Here is a 16,485-nt window from a genome sequence, read left to right as displayed (position 1 = left end):
AATTGCCCCTTAATTGGAAAAAATGAATTGGGTATTCTAAATTTATTTTAAAAATAAATAAATTGTCAATAGTTTAACAGAAGGAAAAGACAGTCAAATCCAGGTGGTTTTAATCTGACCTGGTCAGAAATTTACAGGCTCCTTCCAATTTGCAAACTTTCTTCAACAAACAGCTTGAGTAAGTAATAATTACCTCAGAAAAAGTCAAGTTACTCAAGATCAGTAAGCCATTACTCTATAAGTGAATCTAGTTAAATCGTAATACCTTCACACGGTTTGGGAGCTGTCCCAACCTAACCTGAATAATCAGATTGGTCATGTGTTTACCGACTGTTTGCAATGTAATGGAAAGCAACAGAAAAAAAGATCTCACAATCATCCCTGATGAATGAACACACAAATTTAGAGTAGGCCCCTCGAGCCTGCTCTGCCATTCAATAAGATCATGACTGACATGCTTGTAATTTCAACCCCACGTTCCTGCTTACCCCCAATAACCTTTCATCCCCTTGTTAATCAGGAACTATCTAGATCTGCCTTTAAAATATTGAAAGATTCTGCTTCCACTGCCTTTTATGGAAAAGACTTGCAAAATCCCTTGACCCTCAGAAAAAGAAACGTCTCCTCATCATTGTCTTAATGGAGCGACCCCATATTTTTTAAGGGATTTGTGGAAAAAAGACAATGAACTAGTCAAATGTTAAAATAGACAACTTACCTTTGAGTAAACAAGAGAATGGAACAACTTATGTCCAATAAAGTTGACGCAAGGAGCATTAAGTGCCTAATGGTACTATCAAAATTTCCTGCACCTCTTTTGTATATCTAATAAAACCTGAAGTTTGGGTCCTGCTGGTTTGAAGCAAAATGTGATTTAGAGAAATGATAACCCACTCGGTTCAAATAATTTTACCTCACATTACTGTCCTCCATGATCTGAGAGGTCTCACCACCATCTCCCTCATAGGACATCATGCTCTCCTCATTCTCCATTCCCATGCGTGTATTCTCAGGTATCAGATTAGGTTTTTTTGGTCGGATGGCAGTCGTTTCAACATCAGAGTCACTGCCACTCTCACTGAGCTGAATAGCTTTTTGAAACAAAGAAGAGTTCAAATTAACAGGCAATGTTAATGGTCACTCAACCAACAGTTAGTCACAATATTGTGTCTGTATAATAGAGTCAAGCCCTTGGTACCAGGAAGCAATTTTCCTGCATAATGGTGGAAATACCCATTTCAGTTTCTTTCACATAAGGCAGTTTGTAAGTTTCAGATTTTGAAAGAGAAGTGGTGGGTAAAGAATTCCTTTTTAATGTTGAGACCCCAGTCAGTTATTAACTGAGAGCTGACTCCAAATAAAAAGACTACGCTGCTGTAGCTGATCTGGAATACCACATTTAAAAACATGCCAAAAGCCCATGAGCCTGTCAGCATTCTGGTGCTGCATCTCCTCGGAGTATCCAGTGCCAAAAAAAATATTGCTATTGCCCTTCACAACAACCTACATGTGCGAGGTTGGATTTTCCTTTTTCATAAAGTTGAAGACAGCACAAACGATCTGGCTGAATTTTGCACCTTATATGCGCATTTTCCTCTCTTCCTGTGAACCTGACTGGAGTGAGATTGAGAGGACCAAGCGGGCCCTCCTTTCGCATTAAAGCTAAGTAAATGCGGTGTATGTTGTGAAGGTTGGTCGGCGTGGGTCGCGAACGTCAGTCAGCATAGTTCGCGAAAGTTGGCCAGTGTGGGTCGCAAAGATCGGCCCGTTGGCAAAAGTGGGTCCCGGAAAAAAAGGTTAAACAACACTGGGATAGAGGAACATAGGAATCTCAGAGTACAAATAAACTAATAACTGAAGGTTATGCCACAGGTTAAGCAAGGCCATAAAAAAGGTAAAACCGTACACTAGGCTTTGCTTCTAGAGAGTTAGAATTGAAAAGTAGGGAAGTTATACTAAATCTAAGCCAGTGTTTTTCAATCTTTTTTTCCCAGGACACACTTTAAAAAAAAATTTAAAGTACCCGATTATGTTTTTCCAATTAAGAGGCAATTTAGCGTGGCCAATCCACCTTGCCTGCACATCTTTTGGGTTGTGGGGGTGAGACCCACGCAAACACGGGGAGAATATGTAAACTCCACAGGGACAGTGACCTGGGGCCGGGATCAAATACGGATCCTCAGCGCCATGAGGCAGCAGTGCTAACCACTGCACCACCATGCCGCCCTCCCGGGCCCCACTTTTGCCAGCCAGCCGACCTTTACGACCCACGCCGACTGACCTTCGCAACAGATGTAAGCCGACCTTCACAAGCGACGGCACATTTGCTTACCATTAATGCGAAAGGAGAGGCTGCTTGGTCCTCACAATCTCACTCCAATCACCTTCACAGGAAGAGGGCAATGCGCATATCAGGTGCAGACTTCAGCCAGTTAGTTTCTTTGTGCCGCCTCAATCTTTATGAAAAAGGAAAATCCAACCGAGCAGATGTGGGAAATTTCTTCTTCATAGTCTGTGAGCCAGAAGCCCTGGAACTCTGTTCAGAGCTAACACTAGCACTATTCTGTCCTGCCTTGTACTCTCCTGAGCAGTGTCTCCAGCAGATTCTGTTGTGAGTTCCTGTCCAATCGGTACACTGCCTATTTGAGACTCTTGCCGTCTCTTCATTTTAAAAAAATGATCCATCTTCACAGTCCTCTTCCCAGCAGCTAGAAAATGGAAGCAGCTCAGCTCCGTTATTTGGCACCAAAAGTACGTACATGGAGGGTGCTTGACGTCAATATTATGTGCAGGGTGTGTGGCCTGTTTTCTGCTGCCATTTGTGTTGGAATATGTAAATAATTTAATTTCTTTTCATGTAAAAGGCAGCCGTGGCTGCCATTCTCAATTTAAAATCTGGTAGCGGCAGTTGGGTACTTCTCCCACGATCTGGACCACTGCAGGAACGGCGTTACTGATTGCTCTGCAACCCTCCTGACACCTGCCCGCTGCCTGGTTTAAATTTCAAACAATGACAGTAAGTGTCAGTTACCATCAACTGGTGCATTTTCCATGGCAGTACCTCAACCAATCAGAGCCCACTTGCCAACCAACCAGCACTCTTTTCCCAGACAGAATAAATTATTCTTGCAAAGTTCCTGATGAAGACGAAAAGCTTCGACATTTCTCTTTTTGCAGCGACCATCATATTAATAGCTTTGACAACGGGTCATCTGGACTCGAAACATTAGCTCTTTTCTCTCCCTACAGATGCTGCCAGACCTCCTGAGATTTTCTCTTTGGTTATATTAATAGCAGACCCTGTTATGCATAATATGCAAATTATTTTTCCATTTTATAGAAATAAAATAATTGTTCCAGTTGAGTGCTGACCAGCTGTCTTTCACTCTTATCTTTAACTTCAATCCATTCCTGTGTCATGTATTTTGATGATGCTGCCCCAACATCTTAGTTTCAATTAGTGATTTGCACTGAGTTAATTGATCTCAGACTCGACATGATAATTGTTTTCAATATCCTTGGGGTACAACAAAGAAAATCAGCCAGTTTTCTGTTCCAAGTCATTTTCCAGTGACTTCTGCTGCAAAGAGCATACATGTAGATAACAGGTGAGCATTGGATCTTTTTTTTTTGTGATGTCACTAGGGGGTAACTAACCTGCCGACGTTTAGGCCACTTAAATGATATACAGGAAATGAATGTCAACATCAGTGCACCAAATAGAACATAAGAACGAAGAGTAGTTGTGGGCAATTCAGCCCCTCTAGCCTGCTCCGCCATTCAATACGATCATGGGTGATCTCCTCTCGGTCTCAAATCCACTTTCCTGTCCATTCCCCATAACCTTTCAACCCATTACGAATTAAAAAGCTGTCTATTACCTCCTTAAATTTACTCATGTCTGGCAACCACCTCACTCTGGGATAGTGAATTCCACAGATCCACACGACTCTTTGAGAGAAGTAATTTCTTCTCACCTCGGTTTTAAATCTGCTACTCCTTATCTTAAAACTATGGCCCCTCGTTCTAGATTGCCCCTCAAGAGGAAACATCCGCCTACGTCTACTTTGTCAATACCTTTCCTTTTATCATCTTATATACCTCAATTAGATCTCCTCCCATTCTTCTAAACTCGAGAGAGTAGGCCTAAACTGCTCAATCTATGTTCATAATACAAACCTTTCACCTCTGAAATCAATCTCGTGAACCTTTCTAAACTACCTCTAATGCAACTACATCCCTCCTCAAATAAGGGGACCAAAACTGTACACAGTGCTCCAGGTAAAGTCTCACCAATGCCTTGTACAATTGCAGCAACTTTTATACTCTATTCCTCCAGCTATAAAGGCAAAAATTCAATTTGTTTTCCTTATTACCCGCTGTACCTGCATACTAGTTTTCTGAGATTCATGCACGAGGACATCCATATTCCTCTGCAACAAAGCACTCTGAAATTTCTCTCTATTTAGATAATAAGTTGCCTTTCCATTATTCTGACCAAAATGGATAACCTCACACTTATTCGCGTTAAACTCCACCTGCCAACTTTTGGTCCACTCACCTAACCTATTCATATCCATTTGTAAATTTCTTATTTCCTCATTGTAACTTACTATCATACCTATTTTGGTGTCATCTGCAAATTTGGCGATAGAACCATCTATCCCTGCATCCAAATTATTAATATAGATTGTAAATAGTTGGGGCCCAAGGACCGAACCCTGTGGCACTCAACTAGTTACATCCTGACAAGCAGAAAAATACCTATTTATCCCGACTGTCTGCTTGCTGTCGGTTAGCCAGTCCGCTATCAAAGCTAATAAATTACCCCAACCCCCTGTGATCTTACCATGTGTATTAACCTTTTGTGCAGCACCTTATTAAATGCCTTCTGGAAGTCCAGACCTACTACATCTACAGGATCTCCATTATCCACTTGGCTTGGTGCATCTTCAAAGAAGTCTAGCAAATTAATCAAACACTATTTGCCCTTCATAAAACCACCCTGACTCCAATGGAATGCGATTTGACTTTCTTATTACTTCCTTAACAATGGATTCTGAAAATTTCCCAATGACAGATGTTAAATTAAGTAGTCTATAGTTTACTACTTTCTGCGTCCCTGTTTGAATAAGGGCATTACATTATCATTTTTCCAACCCATTGGAATGTTTCCCGCATCCAGGGAATGGATCCACGAGCTTCACTGCCACTTCCTTTCAGACCCTACGATGTAGACTATCAGGCCCTGGGAACTTGCCTGCCTTTAATCCCAATAATTTGTTTAGTACTTTTTCCCTATTGACGATGATTGTTCTAAGTTCCTCACTTTCTATTACCTCTGCATTATCTGTTACTACTGGGATGGTACTAGTGTTCTCCACCATGAAAACTGAGGTAAATTATTGATTTAGAGTTTCCACCATTCTCATGTTCCCCACTATTAACTCCCCAGTTTCATCCGCCAAGGGACCAACATTCACTTTAGCTACTCTTTTATATACTTATAGAAGATTAGAAGCTTTTGCTACCTTTTTCAATATTTTGCATTAGTTTTCTTTCATAATTTATCTTTGCTCTTTTTATTTCTTTTTTAGTAACCCTTTGTTGATCTTTAAACGTTTCCCAATCTGCCACTGGTCTTTGCGATATGACATGCCTTTATTTTTGTCTTCATGTTATCTTTAACTTCCTTGCATAGCCATGGATGTTTTCCCCCTCTCTTACAATCTTTCTTCCTTTTTGCAATATATTTTAGTTGGGAGGAATTGAATATCTCCTGAAACAACTGCCACTGCTCAACTGTCGTACCTTTTACTCTTCCTGCCCAGTTCACTGGGGCCAAATTTGTCCTCATACTAACATAATCACCTTTAACTCCTGAACGCGAGTATGAAACTCCAGTTTCTCACCCTCAAACTGAATTTGAAATTCTATCATGCCATGATCACTCTTCCTTGGAGGATCCTTAACTATGAGGTCATTAATTAATCCCTCTTAAGTGCACAGATCAAATCCAGAATAGCCTACTCCCTGGTTGGTTCCACAACATATTGCTCCAAGAAACAATTGTTAATACATTCAATGAACTCTCCCTTGAGGCTACCCTTGCCAATTTGATTAATCTAGTCTATACACACATTAAAATCACCCATGATTATCGTCATACCTTTCTTACAAGCCTCCAATAATTCCTGGTTTATACTGTGCCCCACTGCAGAACTGCTGTTTGGGGATCTATAGATTACTTCGACCATGGACTTCTTTCCTTTGCTATTTCCTATTTCTACCCAGACTAATTCCATGTGTTGATCGTCAGTGTCAATATAATTTCTCACTACAGCACAGATATCTTCCTTTACCAGTAAAGCTACACCACCTCCTTTACCTTTCTGTATATCTTCTAAAATGCTGAGTACCCTTGGATATTCAACTCCCAGACTTGGTCTCCGTGTAACCATGCCTCAATAATCACCACCAAATCATAACCCCCCACCTCTATTTGCGCCGTTATCTCATTAATTTTGTTCCTAATGCTTCGTGCATTGAAATATAAGGTTTAAAGTTTCTTCAATTACCAAAGTTCTCTACTCTTGTCCGATTCCTTATACAGCCAGAATATAACAAGGGGACAGCTGTAAGAAATGCAAGTGTATTTCTTGTAATGTATTTGGTCGTCTTTGATTCGTGTCATACCTCATTAACTGATCTCTTGGCAGAATAGGGCTCAAACTACATTTTGAGGAATAGTCAACATGTATTTAAATGTGAACACTGGACCTACTTAATGATAGTAACCACTATTTGATGTTTCAGAACAGGTATAGAAACAGCCTTCAGCCATCATGTTTAAGGTTGCTGGATCTCCTAAACTCATATGCCTCCCCATCTTCAAAAGTCTCTTGAAAACCTACATTTTTGATTGTGCAATTGGTCACCTCCTGTAATTTCGCTCCCATTTCCTACTCAATGCTCTCTCATCTCTTTCAAATCTTTTTTTTTATATATACATAAGAGATTCTATATGTATTTACTGTTGTTAGAATTCCACTCAGGGGACTTTGTTGATTCCATTTAACTATGTTGCAAACTCTTATTTTCATATATCTTCTTGCTTTCTAAACTCATCAAATTCACAATACAATCTGGAATAGCAACAAGAATTCTCCTTACAAGAAAATGGGTTATCTCCTTCTTCCTCTTCACTGTGTTCCTCATCCTCCCCATCTGACATTAGCAAGTCTTCATACAAGATGCTCGCCTGACGCTGCGGTATATTTATCTCATCCTCATCTTCCATTTCACACTCTCCCTCAGTTGCTTCCTGTCAAACATAATATTGCAAAATATTTGATGGTGTGTTTAATAAATGAAAACAGAAATGCATGAAAATGTCAAATGAAACATTCAAGGTTGCAATGAATTATTACATGCAGAGCAAGGTAAAAGTCACTTGCTGGGGCAGGTGTCTTCGGTTTACCATCATCATCTTCCTCAAAACCCTCCACATCCACATCAGATTCCTCCTCACCTGTCCTGATTCGTCCCTCACGGCAATGACCCTAAGAAATAAATATACTGCATGAGAATTTGAAAGTAATGCAATCCTAAAAGAGGGACACACATTCCTTCAAAGGAATATCAAAGCCAGCAAAGTCCTGGAATCAATCCCTGGTCTACATTTATTCAGCTGGCCTCAGCTGTAGTAACAAGGGGAGCATCACATTTGACGTCAGTCAATGGATTGAGGAGAGAACATTTAAAAAAAGTCCTCTTCTGATCGCTATTCAGTGACCACTGCAAGATAGTATACGCGTACAAATCTTTGGTGAGGACACGATTGTGCATACGGTCAAATAGCATACTAATATTCCATGAAAAATCTCTGCTGCGAGTCAGAGCAGAGATTTTAAAAGATCGCGGCCTAGTTTCGGGAGCCGTTCGGAGGAGGAGGAGCAGTCTCTGTCAGGGAGAGAACCTGAGAACATCTAAGACACTCAGAAGGTAAGAAAGTGATTTTTACTCATTTTTACTTTTATACCTTTTTCAAATTGTGTGTGTCGGGGGGAAACTGAAGTGACATCACAGAAAAGCTGTGACCTGAGTGGTTGGTTGGGAATCTACACTAAATTAAAAAAATTAAGCATTGGTAACTAATTAAACATAATTACTTAATTATAATTTAGAAGGGTATCTAAGCCAGAGATCGGAGAGTACTATATTTAGCTTTCGCATTTATATTAGAAATCTAGTGCTAGGAAACAGATAGATAACAGTAACGTTAAAAAAAATGTTTTTGAAATATTTTTCAAAATTTTAAACTTTTAATTTTAATTAATTGACGCAATGTCAGTTAGAGGGGTGCAGTGCTCTGACTGTGAGATGTGGCAGGTCCGGGAGGCTTCCAGCGTCCCGGATGGCTTCATCTGCAGAAAGTGCACCCAACTGGAGCTCCTCACAGACCGCATGGTTCGGTTGGAGCAGCAATTGGATGCACTTAGGAGCATGCAGGTGGCGGAAAGCATCATAGATCGCAGTTATATATATGTGGTCACACCCAAGGTGCGGGCAGAGAAATGGGTGACCACCAGAAAGGGCAAGCAGTCAGTGCAGGAATCCCCTGTGGTTGTCCCCCTCTCGAACAGGTATACCCCTTTGGATACTGTCGGGGGGGATAGCCTATCAGGGGAAAACAGCAGCAGCCAGAGCAGTGGCACCACGGCTGGCTCTGATGTTCAGAAGGGAGGGTCAAAGCGCAGAAGAGCAATAGTAATAGGGGACTCTATAGTCAGGGGCACAGATAGGCGCTTCTGTGGACGTGAAAGAGACTCCAGGATGATATGCTGCCTCCCTGGTGCCAGGATCCAGGATGTCTCCGAACGGGTAGAGGGCATCCTGAAGGGGGAGGGCAAACAGGCAGAGGTCGTTGTACATATTGGTACTAACGACATAGGCAGGAAGGGGCATGAGATCCTGCAGCAGGAGTTCAGGAAGCTAGGCAGAAAGTTAAAAGACAGGACCTCTAGGGTTGTAATCTCGGGATTACAGGAAATAGGAAGATAGAGCAGCTAAACACGTGGCTAAACAGCTGGTGTAGGAGGGAGGGTTTCCATTATCTGGACCACTGGGAGCTCTTCCGGGGCAGGTGTGACCTATATAAGGACGGGTTGCATCTAAACTGGAGAGGCATAAATATCCTGGCCGCGGGGTTTGCTAGTGTCACACGGGAGGGTTTAAACTAGTATGGCAGGGGGGTGGGCACGGGAGCAATAGGTCAGAAGGTGAGAGCATTGAGGGAGAACTAGGTAATAGGGACAGTGGGGTTCTGAGGCAGAGCAGACAGGGAGAAGTTGCTGAACACAGCGGGTCTGGTGGCCTGAAGTGCATATGTTTTAATGCAAGAAGTATTACGGGTAAGGCAGATGAACCTAGAGCTTGGATTAGTACTTGGAACTATGATGTTGTTGCCATTACAGAGACCTTGGTTGAGGGAAGGGCAGGATTGGCAGCTAAACGTTCCAGGATTTAGATGTTTCAGGCGGGATAGAGGGGGATGTAAAAGGGGTGGCGGAGTTGCGCTACTGGTTCGGGAGAATATCACAGCTGTACTGCGGGAGGACACCTCAGAGGGCAGTGAGGCTATATGGGTAGAGATCAGGAATAAGAAGGGTGCAGTCACAATGTTGGGGGTTTACTACAGGCCTCCCAACAGCCAGCAGGAGATAGAGGAGCAGATAGGTAGACAGATTTTGGAAAAGAGTAAGAACAACAGGGTTGTGGTGGTGGGAGACTTCAACTTCCCCAATATTGACTGGGACTCACTTAGTGCCAGGGGCTTAGACGGGGCGGAGTTTGTAAGGAGCATCCAGGAGGGCTTCTTAAAACAATGTGTGGACAGTCCAACTAGGGAAGGGGCGGTACTGGACCTGGTATTGGGGAATGAGCCCGGCCAGGTGGTAGATGTTTCAGTAGGGGAGCATTTCGGGAACAGTGACCACAATTCAGTAAGTTTTAAAGTGCTGGTGGACAAGGATAAGAGTGGTCCTAGGATGAATGTGCTCAATTTGGGGAAGGCTAATTATAACAATATTCGGCGGGAACTGAAGAACATAGATTGGGGGCGGATGTTTGAGGGCAAATCAACATCTGACATGTGGGAGGCTTTCAAGTGTCAGTTGAAAGGAATTCAGGACCGGCGTGTTCCTGTGAGGAAGAAGGGTAAATACGGCAATTTTCGGGAACCTTGGATAACGAGAGATATTGTAGGCCTCGTCAAAAAGAAAAAGGAGGCATTTGTCAGGGCTAAAAGGCTGGGTACAGACGAAGCCTGTGTGGAATATAAGGAAAGTAGGAAGGAACTTAAGCAAGGAGTCAGGAGGGCTAGAAGGGGTCACGAAAAGTCATTGGCAAATAGGGTTAAGGAAAATCCCAAGGCTTTTTACACGTACATAAAAAAGAGGGTAGCCAGGGAAAGGGTTGGCCCACTGAAGGATAGGCAAGGGAATCTATGTGTGGAGCCAGAGGAAATGGGCGAGGTACTGAATGAATACTTTGCATCAGTATTCACCAAAGAGAAGAAATTGGTAGATGTTGAGTCTGGAGAAGGGTGTGTAGATAGCCTGGCTCACATTGACATCCAAAAAGACGAGGTGTTGGGTGTCTTAAAAAATATTAAGGTAGATAAGTCCCCAGGGCCTAATGGGATCTACCCCAGAATACTGAAGGAGGCTGGAGAGGAAATTGCTGAGGCCTTGACAGAAATCTTTGGATCCTCACTGTCTTCAGGTGATGTCCCGGAGGACTGGAGAATAGCCAATGTTGTTCCTCTGTTTAAGAAGGGTAGCAAGGATAATCCAGGGAACTACAGGCCGGTGAGCTTACTTCAGTGGTAGGGAAATTACTGGAGAGAATTCTTCGAGACAGGATCTACTCCCATTTGGAAGCAAATGGATGTATTAGTGAGAGGCAGCATGGTTTTGTGAAGGGGAGGTCGTGTCTCACTAACTTGATAGAGTTTTTTGAGGAGGTCACTAAGATGGTTGATGCAGGTAGGGCAGTGGATGTTGTCTATATGGACTTCAGTAAGGCCTTTGACAAGGTCCCTCATGGTAGACTAGTACAAAAGGTGAAGTCACACGGGATCAGGGGTGAGCTGGCAAGGTGGATACAGAACTGGCTAGGTCATAGAAGGCAGAGAGTAGCAATGGAAGGATGCTTTTCTAATTGGAGGGCTGTGACCAGTGGTGTTCCACAGAGATCAGTGCTGGGACAGTTGCTATTTGTAGTATATGTAAATACTTTGGAGGAAAATGTAACTGGTCTGATTAGTAAGTTTGCAGACGACACAAGGGTTGGTGGAATTGCGGATAGCGATGAGGACTGTCAGAGGATACAGCAGGATTTAGATTGTTTGGAGACTTGGGCGGAGAGATGGCAGATGGAGTTTAATCCGGACAAATGTGAGGTAATGCATTTTGGACGGTCTAATGCAGGTAGGGAATATACAGTGAATGGTAGAACCCTCAAGAGTATTGAAAGTCAAAGAGATCTAGAAGTACAGGTCCACAGGTCACTGAAAGGGGCAACACAGGTGGATAAGGTAGTCAAGAAGGCATACGGCATGCTTGCCTTCATTGGCCGGGGCATTGAGTATAAGAATTGGCAAGTCATGTTGCAGCTGTATAGAACCTTCGTTAGGCCACACTTGGGAGTATAGTGTTCAATTCTGGTCGCCACACTACCAGAAGGATGTGGAGGCTTTAGAGAGGGTGCAGAAGAGATTTACCAGAATGTTGCCTGGTATGGGGGGGCATTAGCTATGAGGAGCGGTTGAATAAACTCGGTTTGTTCTCACTGGAACGAAGGAGGTTGAGGGGCGACCTGATAGAGGTCTACAAAATTATGAGGGGCATAGACAGAGTGGATAGTCAGAGGCTTTTCCCCAGGGTAGAGGGGTCAATTACTAGGGGGCATAGGTTTAAGGTGAGAGGGGCAAGGTTTAGAGTAGATGTACGAGGCAAGTTTTTTTACACAGAGGGTAGTGGGTGCCTGGAACTCGCTACCGGAGGTGGTGGTGGAAGCAGGGACGATAGTGACATTTAAGGGGCATCTTGACAAATACATGAATAGGATGGGAATAGAGGGATACGGACCCAGGAAGTGTAGAAGATTGTAGTTTAGTCGGGCAGCATGGTCGGCACGGGCTTGGAGGGCCGAAGGGCCTGTTCCTGTGCTGTACATTTCTTTGTTCTTTGTTCTTTTGTATGACTATGTTTAAAATTGAATACCGAATTGCACAAGAGTCTGGGATCAGTCTCGGCATCCAATAGGTAAATGTTATTGTTGATCTTCTAATGGGTCAACTTCATCCAAACATATGTTGTGATCAATGTAACTGTGCACCAGAATGCGTCAGTAGTTTCAGAAAAGGGAGAGAAACAGAAATCACAACAGTTTAAGAGGGGCTGTCCATTGGTACCTCCATTGTCACATATAGGAAATGAAGACTAATGCAACATAAATTAGCCGTACACAAGTTTATACAAGGCGAGTTTAAGGAGTAGAAATGGGACGTTCAGAACCCCTTTCAGATCATGAAAAAAAGACCTTTCAGCTGAACCATTTATTAAAATCTCCGTCTTTCCTCACCTGCATCAACCTGTGGTGCATTTTCTCTGGTGTTGTTGTTGGGGTGGCACTGGCAGACAGACTACCTTCCTCATGAAACAAAGAAAGTTCCCTAGACGTAATAAGTGACATATTTCCATCTTCGAATTCTGGTGGCTGAAACATCCGCAAAAATAGAAGAGGTAATTTTTTTTTTTAATTTCTAAAAGCATTTGATTTTCTTTTGTCAGGTCTATGTGTAATCGTAAAAACGTATATCATCGTAAGTAAACTGATGAATTTTCTCCAATAGCCATGTGATCTGATCAGCACATAAGGTAAAACAATTCTCAGAGTATGTCAGCAGATGTACCACAAGAAATTACATTTATGCAAGGTAAACAAACATACAAGTGATGAACCGCCCTGTGCTCAAGACATGAGAGGATTTGGGAGTGATCGTGGGATCTGCAGGCAAAAATCAGGAAGCGCAAGCGATTCTTCCTCAGTTTTAAATTTTCCACATTCAAATGAAGGGCTCTGGTATAATTGCCATGGAATCCACTGCAGAATTTTCCCTCAAGTAATCAGATCTTCTCCAGCACCCCCTTTAGAATTGTACTCTTTATTTTATAATCTCTCTCCATGTTCTTTTTCCAAAATCACTTCACATTTCTCGACATTAAATTTCATCTGCCAATTGTCAACCCATTCCACCAACCTGTCTATGTCCTTTTGAAGTTCTAGACCAGTGATTTTCAAAGTGGGGGTCACAACCTGCAGATGGGTCGCCAAAAGGCCACCAAAATGATCCCCAAAAATCGCCTGACCATGTTTACTGTTTTCTCTCTGAGTAAATTCTCACTGCATTACAGTGCATGACCGAGTGAGGCTGATGTAGAAGCCAGTGCCATGGACTTCCTTGCCTCTCTGGGCCAGACTGTAGTTGGGCAGCTTGCAGTCGGAGAACTGGAAAATTCTCTTTGGGTGACATATCTTGCTACTGTGTTCAGCGCAGGATCTGTATTATTTCTTGAGTTCAGTGTGGTACTATTTCTTGAGTTCAGTGTGTCTGCACGGTAGCACAATGGGCGGCATGGTAGCACAGTGGTTAGCACTGTTGCTTCACAGCGCCAGGGTCCCAGGTTTGATTCCCAGCTTGGGTCACTGTCTGTGCGGAGTCTGCACATTCTCCCCGTGTCTGCGTGGTTTTCCTCCGGGTGCTCGGGTTGTTCCCACAAGTCCCGAAAGACGTGCTTGTTAGGTGAATTAGACATTCTGAATTCTTCCTCAATGTACCAGAACAGGCGCCGGAGTGTTGGGACTAGGGGATTTTCACAGTAACTTCGTTGCAGTGTTAATGTAAGCCTAACAATAATAAAGATTATGATATCGATTATTATTTTATCATTCCCTCAGTTAAGCTGGACAGACAGCCTCCTCCAACCGTACAAGCCCCTATGTCCACTCCTTCCACTTCCAAATTGTAGCTCCACACCGGGGCTCTTGTCCTTCAAGGACGCTTCTTTTTTTCATGGCGTCCCCCGCCGCCATCCACCCCTCTTCCCAGGTACTCATCACCAAGTATCCTTCTCTGCTGTGTGGCTGCATGGACTCCATCAGCTGAATCAGTTCCTCTACAGCAAGGACCTTTGCATCTATCTTTATCGGGGCTTGTATTGTTCGCCAAAGATGGCATTAGCTGGCGACTAAACTACACTCATGTATACAGGAGCCGGTAAAATGTTGCCGGTGTATGGAATGGAATGTGTCTGCACGTTTTGAATATTGGTCAGCTGAATTGTGCCCAGCATAGTTTTTTTTCAAGCATGCTTTCAGTCTGTTACATAATTACCTGGGAAACGGAACTGACAGGCGTCCAGTGACATTCTGCCTGACCGTGTTTTTAGTTCAACAGTTAGGGCTCCTGTTTCTGAAGTTGAAGTTTTGAGTTTAATTTCCGATCCAAGGTCGTGTTAGATTTTGAACGCGTCAACACGACATTGTTAAAACTGTGCAATATTGAGCCTGTTAATCTTTCCAGCACTACATGCAATTTTCAAAATGCTAACAATGGGTGTGAAGAAATAAAATAATCAAATAATCCTGAGTTACACCCTTTAGCAAGGTGTCAGGGTGGAGCTGTCATTTAAGGTGAAACACCAGCTCAATTAAAAAAATTACATTCAATAATACAGAAGTGGCAACAATGAGTGAGACTTTAAAAAAAATCTATACTTAAAGTTTTTTAACACAATTTTTCTCCCTTACAAACAATAACCGCACCCCCCCCCCCTCCTCGTAACAAAAAAAAAACGAGAAATTGCGCAGAGCAAGATATATACATGGCAAAATGATATATTTACACAGCTTTGTACACTGGCCCTCACCCGTACGTGCCAGTTTCCCCAACCCTTCATGTTATCTCTTGCTCATCCACCCTCCCAGACAGTCCCCCCTTTCCCCCTCCCAGGACGTTCCCCCCCCCCCCCCCCCCCAAGGTTGCTGCTGCTGCTGACCGACCTTCCTCTAACGCTCCGCGAGATAGTCTAGGAACGGTTGCCACCGCCTGTAGAACCCCTGCGCAGACCCTCTCAAGGCAAACTTAATCCTCTCCAACTTTATGAACCCAGCCATATCATTTATCCAGGCCTCCAGGCTGGTGGGCTTCGCCTCCTTCCACATTAGCAAGATCCTTCGCCGGGCTACTAGGGACACAAAGGCCAGAATGCCGGCCTCTTTCGCCTCCTGCACTCCCGGTTCGTCCACTACTCCAAATATTGCTAGCCCCCAGCTTGGCTTGACCCGGACTTTCACCATCTGAGATATTGCTCCCGCCACTCCTCTCCAGAACCCCTCTAGTGCCGGGCATGACCAAACCATATGGACATGGTTCGCCGGGCTCCCTGAGCACTTTCCACATCTGTCCTCTACCCCAAAGAACCTACTCAACCTCGCCCCTGTCAAGTGCGCTCTGTGGACCACCTTAAATTGTATCAGGCTGAGCCTGGCACATGAGGAGGAGGAATTAACCCTACCGAAGGCATCAGCCCACAGACCTTCCTCGATCTCCTCCCCCAGCTCCTCCTCCCATTTACCCTTCGACTCTTCTACCAGAGCTTCCCCCTTTTCTTTCAACTCCTGGTGTATTTCCGACACCTTGCCCTCCCCGACCCATACACCCGAGATCACCCTATCTTGAACTTCTTGTGCCGGGAGCAACGGGAATTCCCTCACCTGTCGCCTCACAAAAGCCCTCACCTGCATATATCTAAAGGCATTTCCCGGGGGATGAGTGTGACTTTTTAAAAGTAACTATGGAGAATCTTTTGTGAATGTGGCGTGGGTCGCGACAGTTGGCCATTCTGTAAACGTGGGTCACTCGAAAAAAAGTATGAAAACCATTGTTCTAGACCATCATCATCAAAGTTCTCAATGTTTGTTTCCTCTACAAACATCCATTAACTACTGATCTCAGACTGGATTCAATGACAATCATTTTCTAATCTCCTGTAATGTGAAGTTTATGGTTAATTCTTGTACATTGGAAGAGTAGAGTAGAGTAAGAGGGATAAATAGGCGGGTAGTGTCTAGGGGAGAGGAGCGGGCATGTGCAGTATGGTTTGATTGAAGTATTGGTTTTATATTGATGTTTGCACATTTCTGTTGTCTGTAACTGTTTACAATGCCAAAAAATACCTCAATAAAATTGTTTGTTAAAAAAATAAAATTTCTTGTACATTGGAATTATTGACCCATTGTGGTCAGCTTCATAATCAGATTTTGAGTCCATTTGGCAGTTGAAATATGCAACATGTGAATTGCATGGAGTAACAGTTTGCAACAGTAAACACAATTGGGACTGTAACATTCAACACC

General features: G+C 43.3%; 1 protein-coding gene across 4 annotated transcripts in view; it reads right to left on the bottom strand.

Annotated features, from left to right (window-relative positions):
* The window catches only part of taf1 (TAF1 RNA polymerase II, TATA box binding protein (TBP)-associated factor), a 222,772-nt gene that overhangs the window by 10,518 nt on the left and 195,769 nt on the right, over positions 1 to 16,485 (bottom strand). For 3 of the 4 annotated variants that reach the window (XM_072505461.1, XM_072505462.1, XM_072505463.1), the window contains 4 exons: positions 12,649 to 12,783; positions 7,431 to 7,562; positions 7,174 to 7,324; positions 914 to 1,091 (listed from right to left, as the gene is read on the bottom strand). In XM_072505461.1, coding sequence (XP_072361562.1) covers positions 914 to 1,091; positions 7,174 to 7,324; positions 7,431 to 7,562; positions 12,649 to 12,783 — 596 coding nt within the window. The remainder of the gene's footprint in view (positions 1 to 913; positions 1,092 to 7,173; positions 7,325 to 7,430; positions 7,563 to 12,648; positions 12,784 to 16,485) is intronic. The other variant, XM_072505464.1, reaches the window with a different exon arrangement.

Source organism: Scyliorhinus torazame, chromosome 5, assembly GCF_047496885.1.
Source record: "Scyliorhinus torazame isolate Kashiwa2021f chromosome 5, sScyTor2.1, whole genome shotgun sequence".
NCBI classification, from domain to species: Eukaryota; Metazoa; Chordata; class Chondrichthyes; order Carcharhiniformes; family Scyliorhinidae; genus Scyliorhinus; species Scyliorhinus torazame.
This window is presented reverse-complemented; position numbering and strand designations above follow the sequence as displayed.